This window comes from Ornithorhynchus anatinus, chromosome 11, assembly GCF_004115215.2.
Source record: "Ornithorhynchus anatinus isolate Pmale09 chromosome 11, mOrnAna1.pri.v4, whole genome shotgun sequence".
Taxonomy (NCBI): domain Eukaryota; kingdom Metazoa; phylum Chordata; class Mammalia; order Monotremata; family Ornithorhynchidae; genus Ornithorhynchus; species Ornithorhynchus anatinus.
In genome coordinates, this window is record NC_041738.1 from 40,491,544 (window position 1) to 40,507,181 (window position 15,638).

Genomic DNA, 15,638 nt, shown 5'->3' on the forward strand with positions numbered 1-15,638 from the left:
ATCATCCTGCCAGAGAGCTCTAGTTCTGACCAGAGAGCACTCTCTACAATATAAAAGTTTAAAGAGTCAGCAGACCACTGGGAACTGAGCTTACAGAGGGAGAGAATGAAAGTGACAAGTCTTGCGGGATGCCAACTCCTATCCACTAAACTAAAGCCATGAAAAATTATGTAATTTGGCCCATTTCCCAGTTATCATATAGCCCTGCCACTTTTGATCTAGGGACGATTAATGAAGACAGAAAGAAGTTTCTATGTCCAAAGGCTCTGACTAGACAAAAGATAGAATATATCATCTTTTTAGACATATCTTGTTTTTGCTTCTAGTTTTAGATGAACCCCTCTTGTTAAGAAGTCTTAAAATTCCTTTGGATTCAGTTAGGTGTTAGATTTACAATACTAGATTGATTGATTTATATAGATTCTCAAGTTCACTGTAAAGCAACATGGCCAAGTGGAAGGAGCCTAGGCCTGGGAGTCCGAAAACCTAGGTTCTAATCCTGACTCTGCCACTTGCCTGTTGTGTGACCTTGGATAAGTCACAACTCAATGTTTCAGTTTCCTCAACTGTAAAATGGAGATCAAATATTTATCTACCTTCTCCTTTAGATTATGAGCTCTATGTGAGACAGGGACGGACTGGACTGATTGTCTTGTGTCTTCCCCAGTAATTCTTGGTACAGGGCTCAGCACAGATTAGGCGCTTAAATATCACAATTATTATTGGGGATCTTTATTGTTATTACTGTTATCTGTGCTCAATTCCCACACCAACCACCCCAAACATATTTTGTGAGTGAGGGCACCAGGCCCAATTCTGTGTTAGATGCCATACAGAGTGAGCAAAACAGACAGTGCCTGAAAGAGTATATTTGGAAAAGATATCAAAATCTTTCCTAATCCCATTAAGGCTCTAACATTTAACATTGGTCCATAAATTGCCTGGTGAATTCACCTGCCCAAAATATTTTCCTAAGACCCTTTATTTGAACTGCACTTTATAATTTTGTATTAGCAAAAGATAAAAGAACAGCAACTTCTTTGTTGATAAACGTTGAATGATTTCTGGCTTGGTGGTTCTCTAACTCACATTTTCCCCACTGTACACTAGTCCTCTTTTTTTTCCTGAGGGAAAGAATAATTAGCCCTCTTTAGTTCCTTCCTGGTTTTATCATATTCCTTATTAACTGCCTGTCTAACAGTGTCTCTGCACCAGGTTAACGGATGGAATGGGCTTATTTGATGAATTCCCCAGTGGAAGAAAAAACAACTTTTTCTTCTTTAGGTGGAGACCACAGTGGCAGTGGAGTTTGCCGTGATAATTACATCTCTGTGCCTCTGTTTGCCAAAGAGCTGCAATTCACTTGCTTCACACATCACTCTATGTTTTGGATTTCCCTTGATTTCCAGTAGCAGTTTACTAGCTTTTCACGGGGTACTTGGGGAATTTATACAAGGTTTTAGTTAAAAGTAATACCTTATTCTAAATTGTGGCTTATCAATTATTTTAATTGCTCCACTTTGGAAATTTAGATCTACTCCTACACCCACCTGTACAAGAGATTGGAAGAAAACTCATATTGTGGCTCATTTTTTATATGTGGTTTTTCTCTTGGTCTCACTAAAAATGGTTGGGTCCTTTGTTCAACTTCAGAACACAATCAATCAACCAATGGTATTTAGTAAGCGTTTTATTAAGCACTTGGGAGAGTACAATACAACAGAATTGGTAGGCGTGTTCCCTGCCCACAATGAGTTTACAGACTAGAGAGGAAGACAGACATTTCTTTTTCACACTGGGTAATTCCTAGCTCTCTCAGTTCCAGCAAAGTTCTAGTTATTTTACTTTCAGGGAACAGTTTTTAACCTTTTAAAGTGTTTTTTCCTAACTGGGTAACCTCATATGGTTTGAAAGCTAATTTTTCAAAATACAATTCATCCGATGCTATTTTGATCACTTCATCACTGTATCATCTTTTATCTGTTGAAGTTTGCTCTTGTGTCGGGATATGATTCCACGACGAGGCTAGACCTTTCACTTCGGCTCCCAAGATATTTCTTCTTGTTATGGAGGCAGCTAATAGTCATAGAAAAAAAACCCAATTTTTTTTTTGGAAATACATGATTTCATATTTGCTTATCTTAACTTCGTTGGATTCTCTGCCAACAGAAACTTCTAGGATTTTGGATTTAAATTTTAAGCTGCCTGTTGTGATGAATATTGTTAAAGTGACCATTTCTAGGATTTCTGGATTCAATATCTGATTTTTAACTTCATGAAAACGCTTTTAATAAAGGACACCGTGCAGATTAAACCAAATCCCAGACGCTTATCAGGAGCTTCACAGCACAAATGCTACTTCAAAAAAATTATGCAAGGAAAGAAATCCCCATTCCTTACAACAGATTCAGAGCAAATCTTCTTGGGCATTTCATAAAGAAAATGTATTGGTGGTTTAATGCCAGTTGAAGAAACCAGGATTGAGAAGATATTTAGAAATACTGTAAATGACACCATTAAATAGGCTTCAGAATGCAGGTGCCATTTCAGCTGCCTTGCAAAAGAGGGGCAGGTTTGTTATGTTTAGCCCTCAGGTTTAAAGGATCTGGACAGCTTTAGATTAACACTAGATATCCCAAATGAGTCTTAAAATCCCTAGTTGAAAGGCAGAAAATTGTTGTGTGGAAAAATTCATCTGATTTCAAATCTCAAAGCTGTTGATAATCAAATTACAAACCTTAAACACATCTTCAATGCAGTGACTTAATTCTTCCTCTTTCACTAGCACAGTTCCTGGTACTGAGTCTTCATTTAGCAAGTCTAAAGAATATAGAAAGAGAGTCATCAAGCCTTTAAAGTCTCTAATGAGAAGCTGTGCACTCCTGGGGGGAAAGCTTTAACAGAACTGAAGAAAGTTGGAATAGTATTAAAGCAAAGGGCAATCTACAGCAACATTGGGCTCAATATGACAGGATTCAATGAATTCCACGAATGAATGCTGTACAAGGGCTTGAAATCCACAATTTTTTAATGGCACTTGATAAGTGCTTCTATATGTACTAAGCGCTGGGGTAGATACAAGATAATCAGTTTCAACATAGTCCATGTCCCACATGGAACTCAATGCCTCCATTTTACAGATGAGGTAACTGAGGCACAGAGAAGTGAAGTGATTTACCCAAGGTCAAAGAGCAGACAAATAGCAGAGTGAGGATTAGAACCCAAGTCTTTCTGACTCCCAGGCCCGTGCTTCATCCATTAGGCCATGCTGCTTATTTAATGTTAAGTAATTCTCTATAAACCTGAAAAAGTTATTTGCCAACATTAGAGTATTAAATTGAATATTTCACAGCCTAACAGGAAAATATCACGAAAAGCAATTAAGTGTGGAAAAGCAGCCAGAGAAGTGCTAAGATTTTTGATGATACTCAGTTCTCCACGGCACATGCTTTCACTACATGTTTTGAATAGACAACTGTTGGATAATTAGGGGTGCGTTCATGTCTAAATAGAACCAAATGCAATGTTGGAAGACACCACTGATTATCTACACATGGTATCGATCAAGGCACCCGTTCTTTAATGCAAGTTCTCCCTAATGCGGAGTTTGTTAAGACCATAACCTCCACATTATAGAAAAGAGTTGCACTTCTTGAGTCATTTATCACTAGATATACATAGTTGTGTTATGGATTTACCCTCTATAAATCCAAAGCCCTTAAAAAGGCACTGTAGGGAGCAGAAATTGTTTTTATCCTAGTTGTCATCATCAGTGGTATAAATTGAGCACTCAGAGTGCACAGCTCTATACTAAGCTCTTGGGAGAGTACAATAGAACAGAGTCAGTAGACATGTTACCTGACCATAACAAACTGACATTCTAGAGGGGGAGACTGACGTTAATATAAACGTCATTTATAGTATATAATTTATAGCTATGTACAAAAGTGCTGTGGACTTGAGCGGGGGCTAAATATCAAATGCCCCAAGATCACACAGGTTAGTTTTGGTATTAAGTGCTCATTATATACTAAGTGCTGGGGTAGATATAAATAGAACAGCTCAGACCTGTTCCACATGGGGTTCACAATGAGAAGTTTGCACATAAAAATAATGATAATAATGGATGGCAAATCACCACCTATGGCCTCCATAGTCCATACTCATTGGCCGACTCCTCAACTACCCCACCTCATTTTGCTTATGAAAAGGCTGGCTAAGCAATTAGAAATCAGGGATGATAGATTACACAAACATTAGGGATAAGGTATTTTCTTTAAGCCAACAAGAGCAAGACGATAGCAATGGGCTAAAGATTCAACAGGTTAACGAGGAAGAAAACATTTGTTTCGAAATAAAGGGAAGAGTCTTTGGTAGTAATAGTATCTATAAAGCGCTTACTGTGTGCTGAGCATTGTACTAAGCGCTGGGGGAAAATACCCAGGTGGGAATTAAGCACAGTCCCTATCCCTCATAGGGTTCACAGACTATCAAGAAATCGCCACTGCACAGCTTTTGGAGGATAATTCAGAAGATTCCATACCAATTCTACTAACATCTCCTTGACCAGAATACAGAGAATGCATGGTGAACCAACAATAAAGGATACTGATTTAATGTGTTTACCACGTTTAAAGTGCTGTCTTTATGACAATACTTTACTGGTACATTATTTTTTTTTGGTGGAGTGATAATCTGGGATTTATCTGATGGGCTTTTCTACTACTTTTACACTGACATGCTACTTAAACTCTAAAAATTCACCAACTTCTAAAGATAGAAGTTTTCATCATCTCCACTCAGGATTGAGAATTCATATTATCAAGAGAAGCAGCGTGGCTCAGTGGAAAGAGCATGGGCTTGGAAGTCAGAGGTCGTGGGTTCTAATCTCGGCTCCAGCACTTGTCAGTTATGGGACTTTGGGCAAGTCACTTCAGGTCTCTGTGCCTCAGTGACCTCATCTGGAAAATGGGGATTAAGAATGTGAGCCCCACGAGGGACAACCTGATTACCTTGTATCTCCTCCAGCGCTTAGAACAGTGCTTGGCACATAGTAAGCGCTTAACAAATGCCATCATCATCATCATATTCTTAGCTCAGTGAAGCAATCTTTCAATTTCTCTAATCTGACAAACTGTTCCTTAGTCAATTTAAAATCAACTGAACCCAAATTTTGATCATGCTAAATTGATGATAATGTCCCAGGATATTTATAATTAACTGATAAATTAAACGCTTGTAAAAAGTTGAAGTTCCATAAATAATCAGCTTCATTCCAAGAAGTTAAACCTTGACATGACATGCTAGAACAACAATTCTGCCTTTTTCCCCCAGCTGGATTTTGTGGCAAAGTTCACAGAGTGAGATCATTACCTGCTGTATTTAGGCAGCGACGGATTGGCTCTAACATTGGCTGGAGCAAGTGTTTCACTGCCAGTTTTGGTTGTTCTTTTGCTATGGTTAGGAAGGAAGTAGTTGCAACCCTCTGAAACTGGCGAGCTGTCAATTTATCTTGAATGTGTAACAAATCCAGAATCTGAAATAGAAATTACAGCGAGTAAATTGCAAGCCTTTAGCAAGAGGCATACCGACTCGGAAAGGGACCGTTTGGAAGGAAATGATCTGAAAAAGTTTAAAAAGCTGGAGGTATTCAAATCAACAGGATCTGTGCTATAATAATAATAATGCTGGTATTTAAGCGTTTATTATGTGCAAAGCACTGTTCTAAGCGCTGGGGGGATAAAAGGTGATCAGGTTGTCCCACATGAGGCTCACAGTCTTCATCCCCATTTTACAGATGAGGTAACTGAGGCCCAGAGAAGTTAAATGACTTGCCCAAAGTCACACAGCTGACAAGCGGCGGAGCCAGGATTAGAACCCATGACCTCTGACTCCCAAGCCTGGGCTCTTTCCATTGAGCCACGCTGCTTCTATGATATGCATCCTATGCGATTACTGAAGCAGTTGGTAAAGTTTACTACAGAATCTAAAGACATTACTTAATGAGTTGACTGAAAACCCTAGGGTGTGGAAAAGGGCAAATGCAGTACCCATTTTCTAAAACAGTAAAAAGGATAATCTTGGGTAATTATACACCAGTCATCTGAACTTGAACATTAGGGAAGATATTAGATCAACAGTGCACTTTTAACCCCCTAAAAAACCAAAGCTTATCAAGCACCCATCATCATGACTGGTAAAGAAAATTGTAGTTTAACCAATTTAATTTTCTTCTATGACACTATGATGGGTCACACATAGAAGAGAAACAGTACCAGTATTAACTTGTTAGAAAGATGTGGTCTGAGCCGGTGGATCAGAAATTTTTACTTCCTGTTACAGTCCAGAGACTCTCTTAACTCATGTTGCCTCACAACCATCCATGACAACAGCAAATGGTTTAATGGGATTTTCATTTTAAGGAGGGAGTGATTATAGCTTTTCTCCTGTTTTGCTAATTTCTGATGAGACCTGATTCTCACCAGATTTGTGGCCTATCTAAAGGGGACAAAAAGTGGGCTAAGGACAAGAGAAAAATTAAATTGAGGTATTAGAGGAGGCATTCATGGGTCTTTTGATTTGTTAAAAATCGCTTTTGGCCTTACCAGAAACATAAGGCACGCTGAATACCAAACTCTGAGGCCTCATCTTTTCATCCCCAGTTGCTGATGGAATATACTGAAAAATATCTGTTTCATAATGTAGATCTGTAGACACTTCAGGCAAGTCATTAAAGCGTTCACCTCATTGTTGACCCTGAACTATTTAACAGCAAATGGGCCAGACACCTTGTTGGGATGCAAAGGGCTGGATTACAACCAAATTTTTATCACAAACGGCATCATGCCATAGTCTTCCTCCAACAACAGGAAAGGGCCTTTTCATGAAATGATGCAAAAATTCTTCGTCGCATTTGGGGCAACGGACCACCTTACCTGAGGACAGATTTGCTGACAGTAATCCTCAGGCGAGAGGGACTGCTGAGGACAAGAGGCCAGTATCCTAGCGACCAGGTCGCACTTTCGCCAATCAGCAGCGGCTGCTTCGGCATCTCGACCTCCAGCTAGTCCCGCTGAAACAAAGGTCGAAGTCATCGAAAGAGCAAAAACATACTTTAAATGAAAGAATTTGGGGTTTTTTTGATTTTTTAAAATCATCTAATTGACACACCTTTGAGTAACATTCCTCCCTTCCTGGGAAAGGGGACAAGGAGGTGCCTGCCCCCTTCTTGCTACCATGTAGCAGTTTCACAACTTTCTCCTTCAGAATGTAAAGGGGGGGGAAAATGCCATACGAGATCAAAGCAATGATCCATTCAGCCCAGAGTTCAGTCACTGACAGATGCCAATAGGACTCGGTGGAAGAATCTGGAAATTTTTTCCTTAATAGCCATCCTCATGGGAGATGCTAACATTGCTTCCCAACATTTTTCCATCTAATAACCCTTCATAATCATGAATTTACCTAAATCCTCCTTGAAGATATTAACCTTTTCTGACTACACTACTTTCTTCAGGAATTAATTCTATGTTCATACCCCTCACTATGAAGAGAGCCGGCCTAGCAAGCATTTCTAAAAGAACAGAGGCATTCTAAATATGCTATCATTGTGTATCTTCTCTAAGTTTGAAGAATGTTCTCTGGCTTCATAAGGGGGCCCCCTCCCCACAGGCCAAACAAGTGCCAGACAGCCTATTTTTAAAAACTATCTCTAGTGCAAGCAGAGGTTTGCTGAACTTCCTCTCATAGGTGCCAACTTCACGAGGTGTTGGGGGCTAAGGTCACCATATATTTCCAGCTGAGCGGCTTGAAATTTGGGTTGGACTCAACTCGCTTATCCCGAGTTTCCAGCAGGACCTGAGAGCTTCTGATCAGGCCTGGAATGACTCCAGATCAGGTCTTTGTGACCCATTAACTTTAAAAACTTTCTGACATTCCCAAGTCCCATCCTACAAGGTTCAATGTATCAATCAATGCTATTTATTGAATACCTACTCTATGCAAAATACTTGGTTCAGTACAAATTTCTCCCCAAAAGCTTCATCCCTTTGTCATCCTCACCCTCCAAATGAAAATTTGGCACATTCTTTAAAGATCTCTCTTACACTTTAGTACCAATCCAGTCCTAAAATGATGTTATCGTCAGTGCCCAAACTCATGATGGACACTTTCCTCTATTTCCTGATTTTATACCTGGATTTGCTGCACAAATGAGCTGCTCAGATTAGAAGCATTTGTGTTATACGGTTCTAAAACAGAGAGGCAGCATGACCTAGTGGAAAGATCACAGTGCTGGGAACCGGAGGACCGGGGTTCTAATCCTGTCTCTGCTCCTTGTCTGCTGTGTGACCTTGGGCAAGTCACTTACCTTTTCTGTGCCTCAGTTTCTTCATCTGTAAAATGGGGATCCAATACCTACTTTCCCTCCTTCTTATATTATGAGTCCCCTGAGGGGCTTGTACCAACCCTAGTGCTCAGAACAGTGCTTGACACATACTAAATACTTAACAAATACCAATTAAAACAGAGCCCACTATGGGGCTTCTTCAGTAAAAGAAGAAAAACCATAATACTCAGTTTCTGAGGGCTCTGTCTTCACTTAGTCCAGAGAATTTTAGCCAGGTAAATACTATTTCTGGGCATTAGCTCAGTGGGAAATTAATGTGAATAAATGACAACATGGGAGCTCTTACCACCTGCTCCTTCCACAATGCCCCGAACCACAGCCTGAACGCCATTGGGTTTCATCAGCCTTTCTGAGAGCAACTGCCCACACAGACGTCGCAACCAGGCCGGGGCTCGAGGAAAGGTTTGTCTTGTCCCATCTCTGGAGCACTTGGAGCTCTACAAGGAAAAACACATGCTGATTGTCAGAAAGACGATCCTAATTCTGTTGGCAATATTAACCGAACAGAAGCAAATCACTCAGATACTTAGTGGCTGTACTGACTCCCAAATCATTACAGGTGCAGTAAGATAGTTAGCCACAAAGCAATAGTCCTTCCTCTGTAAAAATGTTCTTTCTTTAAACTTCTCAGTGACAGGTTACTGTCAATGACCTCGCTTTCAGAACAACTTTTCAGAAAGAACCAAGCTCTAAGGTCCACATATTAATAATAATAATCGTGATATTTGTTAAGTGCTTACTATGTGCCAAATACTCTACTAAGCACTGGGGTAGATACAAGATTACCAGGTTCTATGAGGGGCTCACAATCTAAGTAGGAGGGAGAACAGGTTTAGAATCCCCATTTTGCAGATGAGGGAATTGAGGTACAGAGTCAAATGACTTGCCCAAGGTCACAGAGAAAGTTAAGTAAAGGAGCCAAGATTAGAACCCAAGTCCTCTGACTCCCTGGCCCATGTTCTTTCCACTAAACCATACTATTTTTCTAAGATGAAAGAACATTCTCAAAATACTGAAAAAGGCACATGCCTAAACAGAGCAAAAGTGGTTGAATACCAGCAAAGTTCTCTTACTATATATGACCCAGGGTGATCTCTAAATATGTCTTTCACCAGAAACTGAGATATCTTGTAATTTATTTGTTTATAATAATGTCTGTCTCTCCCTCTAGCCTGCAAGCTCCTTGTGGGCAGGGAAGCAGCGTGGCTCAGTGGAAAGAGCATGGGCTTTGGAGTCAGGGCTCATGAGTTCGAATCCCAGCTCTGCCACTTGTCGGCTGTGTGACCGTGGGCAAGTCACTTAACTTCTCTGTGCCTCAGTTCCCTCATCTGTAAAATGGGGATTAAGACTGTGAGCCCCATGTGGGACAACCTGATTCCCCTATGTCTACCCCAGCGCTTAGAACAGTGCTTGGCACATAGTAAGCGCTTAACAAATACCAACATTATTATTATTAACATGTCTGCCAATTCAATTGCATTGTATTCTCCGAAGTGGAGCGTGGTTCAGTGGAAAGAGCCCGGGCTTGGGAGTCAGAGGTCATGGGTTCGAATTCCAGCTATGCCACTTGTCAGCTGTGTGACTGTGGGCAAGTCACTTAACTTCTTTGTACCTCAGTTACCTCATCTGTAAAATGGAGATTAACTGTGAGCCTCACGTGGGACAACCTGATTACCCTGTATCTACCCCTGTGCTTAGAACAGTGCTCTGCACATAGTAAGCGCTTAACAAATACCAACAGTATTATTATTATTATTAGTGGATAGAGCACAGGTCTGGGAGTCAGAAGGACCTGGGTTCTAATCCTGCCTCCACCACTTGTCTACTGTGTGACTCTGGGCAAGTCGCTTCACTTCTCTGTGCCTCAGTTCCCTCATCCGCAAAATGAGGATTAGGACTGTGAGCCCCATGTGGGACATGGACTGTGCCCAACCTGATTAGCCTGTCCCTACCCCAGTGCTTAGTACAGTGCCTGGCATATTAAGCTCTCAAATACTATTAAAGTGTTTAGTACTGTGTCTGCCCATAGTAAGTGCTCAATAAGAACCCTTGACTGGTTGGTTGATTCTGAGAACATGGTTTCTTGGTTCCACAAGTCTTTCCGGTCAAATAATCTTTGAAGGAATAGTCCTTTCTGCAGTCTTAGGATCTACCCAGGAGGGAATGTACCCCTTCTGCACACAGTTTAAGGATCACAGCTCCTCATCCCCATGGACTGGAAGATTTTATGAAGCAGGGTTGTCCCCTGGGTCCCCTCTGGAAGGACTCTCCCTCCCTGGAGGCAATGCAAGCAGAAATACTATAGTTCAGATGTATGGGACTGAAACACTAACCATGGTGATTTCATTCACATGCTGCTCCCATTAGCAGCTACTCTGCTTTGTAAAAGGGCCCAAGCTTTATTTAGTGACAAAAATAGTAAATTGAGTATGACACTAACTGGTCTGCCTAAATGGCCCAGCCTATAGGCAACTGGATTCATTCCTTAGCGGCCAAAAGCAAATGGGCAATTCCTGCATACGTCCCCTTTGTTAAAAAAAAAAAAAAAAAAAGGTTGATAAACAAATAGTGCTTTGCGGCCAAAAGCAAGTGGATAATTCCTGCATACGTCCCCTTTGTTAAAAAAAATAAAATGATAAACAAATAGTGCTTTTGTTTAAGGCAGCCCTTAATTACGCTAACTGCATGCTCAGCAAGATACTTCAAAATTAAAGGGCTTCCTGAATTTCCACAGTCTTTACTACCCAAATTACACAACAGAAGAATGAACTAACAATTTTTTTTAACGTATATATCTGTTACACAGCTACTTCAATTAGCATTGAAAGTGAGGTCTAGGATGCTTTTCTTAGAGAAAATATTTGATTCCTATCTTTTCATTAAAATAAAAATCTGTTTTTATAGATAATTTTTAAAACCCCAAGTTTTCAAGATCTTCAGTTATGTCATTGAGTCAAGTTGCAGAACCAATCAATCAATATATTTACTAAGTCCCAACTATGTGCAGAGCACAACATAACTACTTGGGAACATACAAAAGAGGTAAGAAAACATGGTCCCTGCCCTCAGTGAGCAATTGGAAGAGACAAGCAGGAAAATGATTTTATACAGAGTGGGAGTAGGAGAAAGAACAAAGCTACAACTCTTGATAGCAGAAGGACGGATAAGTAGAGAAATGAATAAGTGAAAACCAACATAAATCAATTAGTATATAAGGGCTAAAGAAAGGTGTTCTCCCTCCCACTTAGACTGTGAGCCCCATATGGGACCTAATCATCATCATCATCATCATGGTATTAGTTAAGCGCTTATTATGTGCTAGGCACTGTAATAACAATAATAATAATTTTGGTATTTGTTAAGCGCTTGCTGTGTGCCAAGCACTGTACTAGGCGCTGGGGTGGATGCAAGCAAATTGATTTGGACACAGTCTCTGTCCTCCATGGGACTCAGAGTGTCAATCCCCATTTTACAGATGAAGTAACTGAGGCCCAGAGAAGGAAGTGACTTCCCCAAGGTCACACAGCAAACAAGTGGTGGAGCTGGGATCAGTACCCAGGTCCTTCTGACTCCTACGCCCGTGCTATACCCACTAAGCACGCTGCTTCTCATTATGATAAAGTTGTAACCACCTCAGCACTTAGTAGTGCCTAGCACTTAGTAGTCCAAGCACTTAGTAGTCCAAGCACCAAGCCGACCTCACACACTTCAAATTTATCCTTTCCTGCCTTAACTCTGCCCTCTCCTCCGCCAGGCAAAGCTTCTTCTCCTCGTTCATCGACACCCATGCCCGTCACCCCCGCCGATTGTTCCGGACCTTTAACTCTCTCCTTAGGCCCCCTGTTCCTCCCCCTCCTCCATCTCTCACCCCCAATGATCTGGCCACCTATTTCCTCACGAAAATCAACACGATCAGGTCTGAGCTCCCCAAAGTCACCCCTCCGCCTCTCCCCTCCCCCCCAACAACCCCCTCCCCTACTTTCCCATCCTTCCCTGCAGTATCCTCAGAGGAGATCTCCTCCCTCCTCGCAAGTGCCACCCCCTCCACCTGCGCCTCGGACCCCATTCCCTCTCACCTTCTTAAAACCATCGCCCCTGCCCTCCTCCCTTCCTTAACTTCTATTTTTAACCACTCAATCTCCAATGGCTCCTTCCCCTCTGCCTTCAAACATGCCCACGTCTCCCCCATTATAAAAAAAACACGCTCTTGACCCCACTTCCCCCTCCAGTTATCGTCCTATCTCCCTACTACCCTTCCTTTCCAAAATCCTAGAACGAGTCGTCTACAATCGATGCCTAGAATTCCTTAACTCCCATTCTCTCCTAGACCCCCTCCAATCTGGCTTCCGTCCCCTCCACTCTACCGAGACTGCTCTCTCTAAGGTCACCCGTGACCTCCTTCTTGCCAAATCCAATGGCTCCTACTCCATTCTGATCCTCCTTGACCTCTCTGCTGCCTTTGACACTGTCGACCATCCCCTCCTCCTCCATACCTTATCTCACCTTGGCTTCACGGACTCTGTCCTCTCCTGGTTCTCCTCTTACCTCTCTGGCCGATCATTCTCGGTCTCCTTCGCTGGAGCCTCCTCCCCCTCCCATCCTTTAACTGTTGGAGTTCCTCAAGGGTCAGTTCTTGGCCCTCTTCTGTTCTCCATTTACACTCACTCCCTCGGTGAACTCATCCGCTCTCACGGCTTTGACTACCATCTCTACGCGGATGACACGCAGATCTACATCTCCGCCCCTGTCCTCTCCCCCTCCCTTCGGGCTCGCATCTCCTCCTGCCTCCGGGACGTCTCCACCTGGATGTCGGCCCGCCACCTAAAACTCAACATGAGCGAGACTGAGCTCCTCATCTTCCCTCCCAAACCCGGTCCTCTCCCAGACTTCTCTATCACCGTGGATGGCACGACCATCCTTCCCGTCTCTCAGGCCCGCAATCTCGGTGTCATCCTTGACTCGTCCCTCTCGTTCACCCCACACATCCTATCCGTTACCAAGACCTGCCGGTTTCACCTCTACAATATCGCCAAGATCCGCCCTTTCCTCTCCACCCAAACGGCTACCTTACTATTACGGGCTCTCGTTATATCCCGGCTAGACTACTGTGTCAGCCTTCTCTCTGACCTCCCTTCCTCCTCTCTCGCCCCGCTCCGGTCTATTCTTCACTCCGCTGCCCGGCTCATCTTCCTGCAGAGACGATCTGGGCATGTCACTCCCCTTCTTAAACAACTCCAGTGGTTGCCCATCGACCTCCGCTCCAAACAAAAACTCCTCACTCTAGGCTTCGAGGCTCTCCATCACCTTGCCCCTTCCTACCTCTCCTCCCTTCTCTCTTTCTACCGCCCACCCCGCACGCTCCGCTCCTCTGCCGCCCACCTCCTCACCATCCCTCGGTCTCGCCTATCCCGCCGTCGACCCCTGGGTCACGTCCTCCCACGGTCCCGGAACGCCCTCCCTCCTCACCTCCGCCAAACTGATTCTCTTCCCCTCTTCAAAACCCTACTTAAAAATCACCTCCTCCAAGAGGCGTTCCCAGACTGAGCTCCTCTTCCCCCTCTACTCCCTCTGCCATCCCCCCTTTACCTCTCCGCAGCTAAAGCCTCATTTTCCCCTTTTCCCTCTGCTCCTCCACCTCTCCCTTCCCATCCCCACAGCACTGTACTCGTCCGCTCAACTGTATATATTTTCGTTACCCTATTCATTTTGTTAATGAATTGTACATCGCCTCGATTCTATTTAGTTGCCATTGTTTTTACGAGATGTTCTTCCCCTTGACGCTGTTTATTGCCATTGTTCTTGTCTGTCCGTCTCCCCCGATTAGACCGTAAGCCCGTCAAACGGCAGGGACTGTCTCTATCTGTTGCCGACTTGTTCATCCCAAGCGCTTAGTACAGTGCTCTGCACATAGTAAGCGCTCAATAAATACTATTGAATGAATGAATGAATAGTGCTTGACACAGTGCTCACTTTTTTTTTTTAAATAAACGTAAGTGTTAAGGGTGGCTGAAGTTGACGCAACCTGGAGTGGTGGAAATGAATTTGGGAATATCCCCTGGAGGAGGTGGGCTTTCAGGAAGGCTTTAAAAGACAGAGAAAGAATACAAAAATTCTAAGGCACATCTTCACCTTATGTGCTATTTATTAGGTGATCAGATAATTTGTATTCAGGCAGAGGCATATTAGAGCACAGGGGAAACCCAGCAAACACTACCAGCAATGACGTTCCACGACTTCCAGCGCCGCTGCTGTAGCCTTAGTACCTGCTGAGGTCCACCCTGGAGAACAAGCAGTTCCCGGACAACGAGAGGCTGGTAGACTCGGTCCAATACGCTCCTCATGGCCTCCCTGGCCCGGTCTCTTTCCTCTCCATTTAGGTCCTGAAACACAAGTACAGATTAATGTTGGTATTTGTTAAGCGCTTACTATGTGCAGAGCACCTTTCTAAGTGCAGGGGTAGATACAGAGAAGCAGCGTGGCTCAGTGGAAAGAGCACGGGCTTTGGAGTCAGGGCTCATGAGTTCGAATCCTAGCTCTGCCACTTGTCGGCTGTGTGACTGTGGGCAAGTCATTTAACTTCTCTGTGCCTCAGTTCCCTCATCTGTAAAATGGGGATGAAGACTGTGAGCCCCACATGGGACAACCTGATTCCCCTACGTCTACCCCAGCGCTTAGAACAGTGCTCGGCACATAGTAAGCGCTTAACAAATCCCAACATTATTACAGGGGAATCAGGTTGTCCCACGTAAGGCTCCTAGTCTTTATCCCCATTTTACTGATGAGGTCACTGAGGCACAGAGAAGTGAAGTGACTTGACCACAGTCACACAGCTGACAAGTGGCAAAGCTGGGATTTGAACCCATGACCTCTGACTCCCAAGCCCATGCTCTTTCCACTGAGCCACGCTGCTTCTCATTACACACCAGAACACTCTTAAAGATGGAGCTGGAGAACCCCACAGTATGTGGGCCATAACTGTATGCAACCCCCTTGCCTCAACCTTCAGGAATGAATCCATCATTGGGGTCTATTGAGCGTGTACTGTGTGCAGAGCACAGTATTAAATGCTTGGGAGAATTGGGTGACCTGCTTCCTGCTCTCAAAGGGTTTAATGGAGGAATTTAAAGGGGTGTTAAGCCACCAGAAGCAGCGTGGCCTACTGGAGAAACCATGGGCCTTGGAGTCAGAAGAATCTGGGTTCTAATCCTGGCTCCGCCACTTGTCTGTTGTA

The 15,638-nt window shown here is 43.3% G+C and overlaps 1 protein-coding gene across 4 annotated transcripts in view; it reads right to left on the reverse strand.

Moving 5' to 3' along the window:
- Window positions 1-15,638, reverse strand: part of TANGO6 (transport and golgi organization 6 homolog) — a 110,944-nt gene that overhangs the window by 87,378 nt on the left and 7,928 nt on the right. For all 4 annotated transcript variants that reach the window (XM_007672519.4, XM_007672513.4, XM_007672527.4 and 1 more), the window contains exons 3-7: window positions 14,671-14,787; window positions 8,694-8,844; window positions 6,936-7,072; window positions 5,374-5,536; window positions 2,738-2,820 (exon numbers count right to left, since the gene is read on the reverse strand). In XM_007672519.4, coding sequence (XP_007670709.2) covers window positions 2,738-2,820; window positions 5,374-5,536; window positions 6,936-7,072; window positions 8,694-8,844; window positions 14,671-14,787 — 651 coding nt within the window. The remainder of the gene's footprint in view (window positions 1-2,737; window positions 2,821-5,373; window positions 5,537-6,935; window positions 7,073-8,693; window positions 8,845-14,670; window positions 14,788-15,638) is intronic.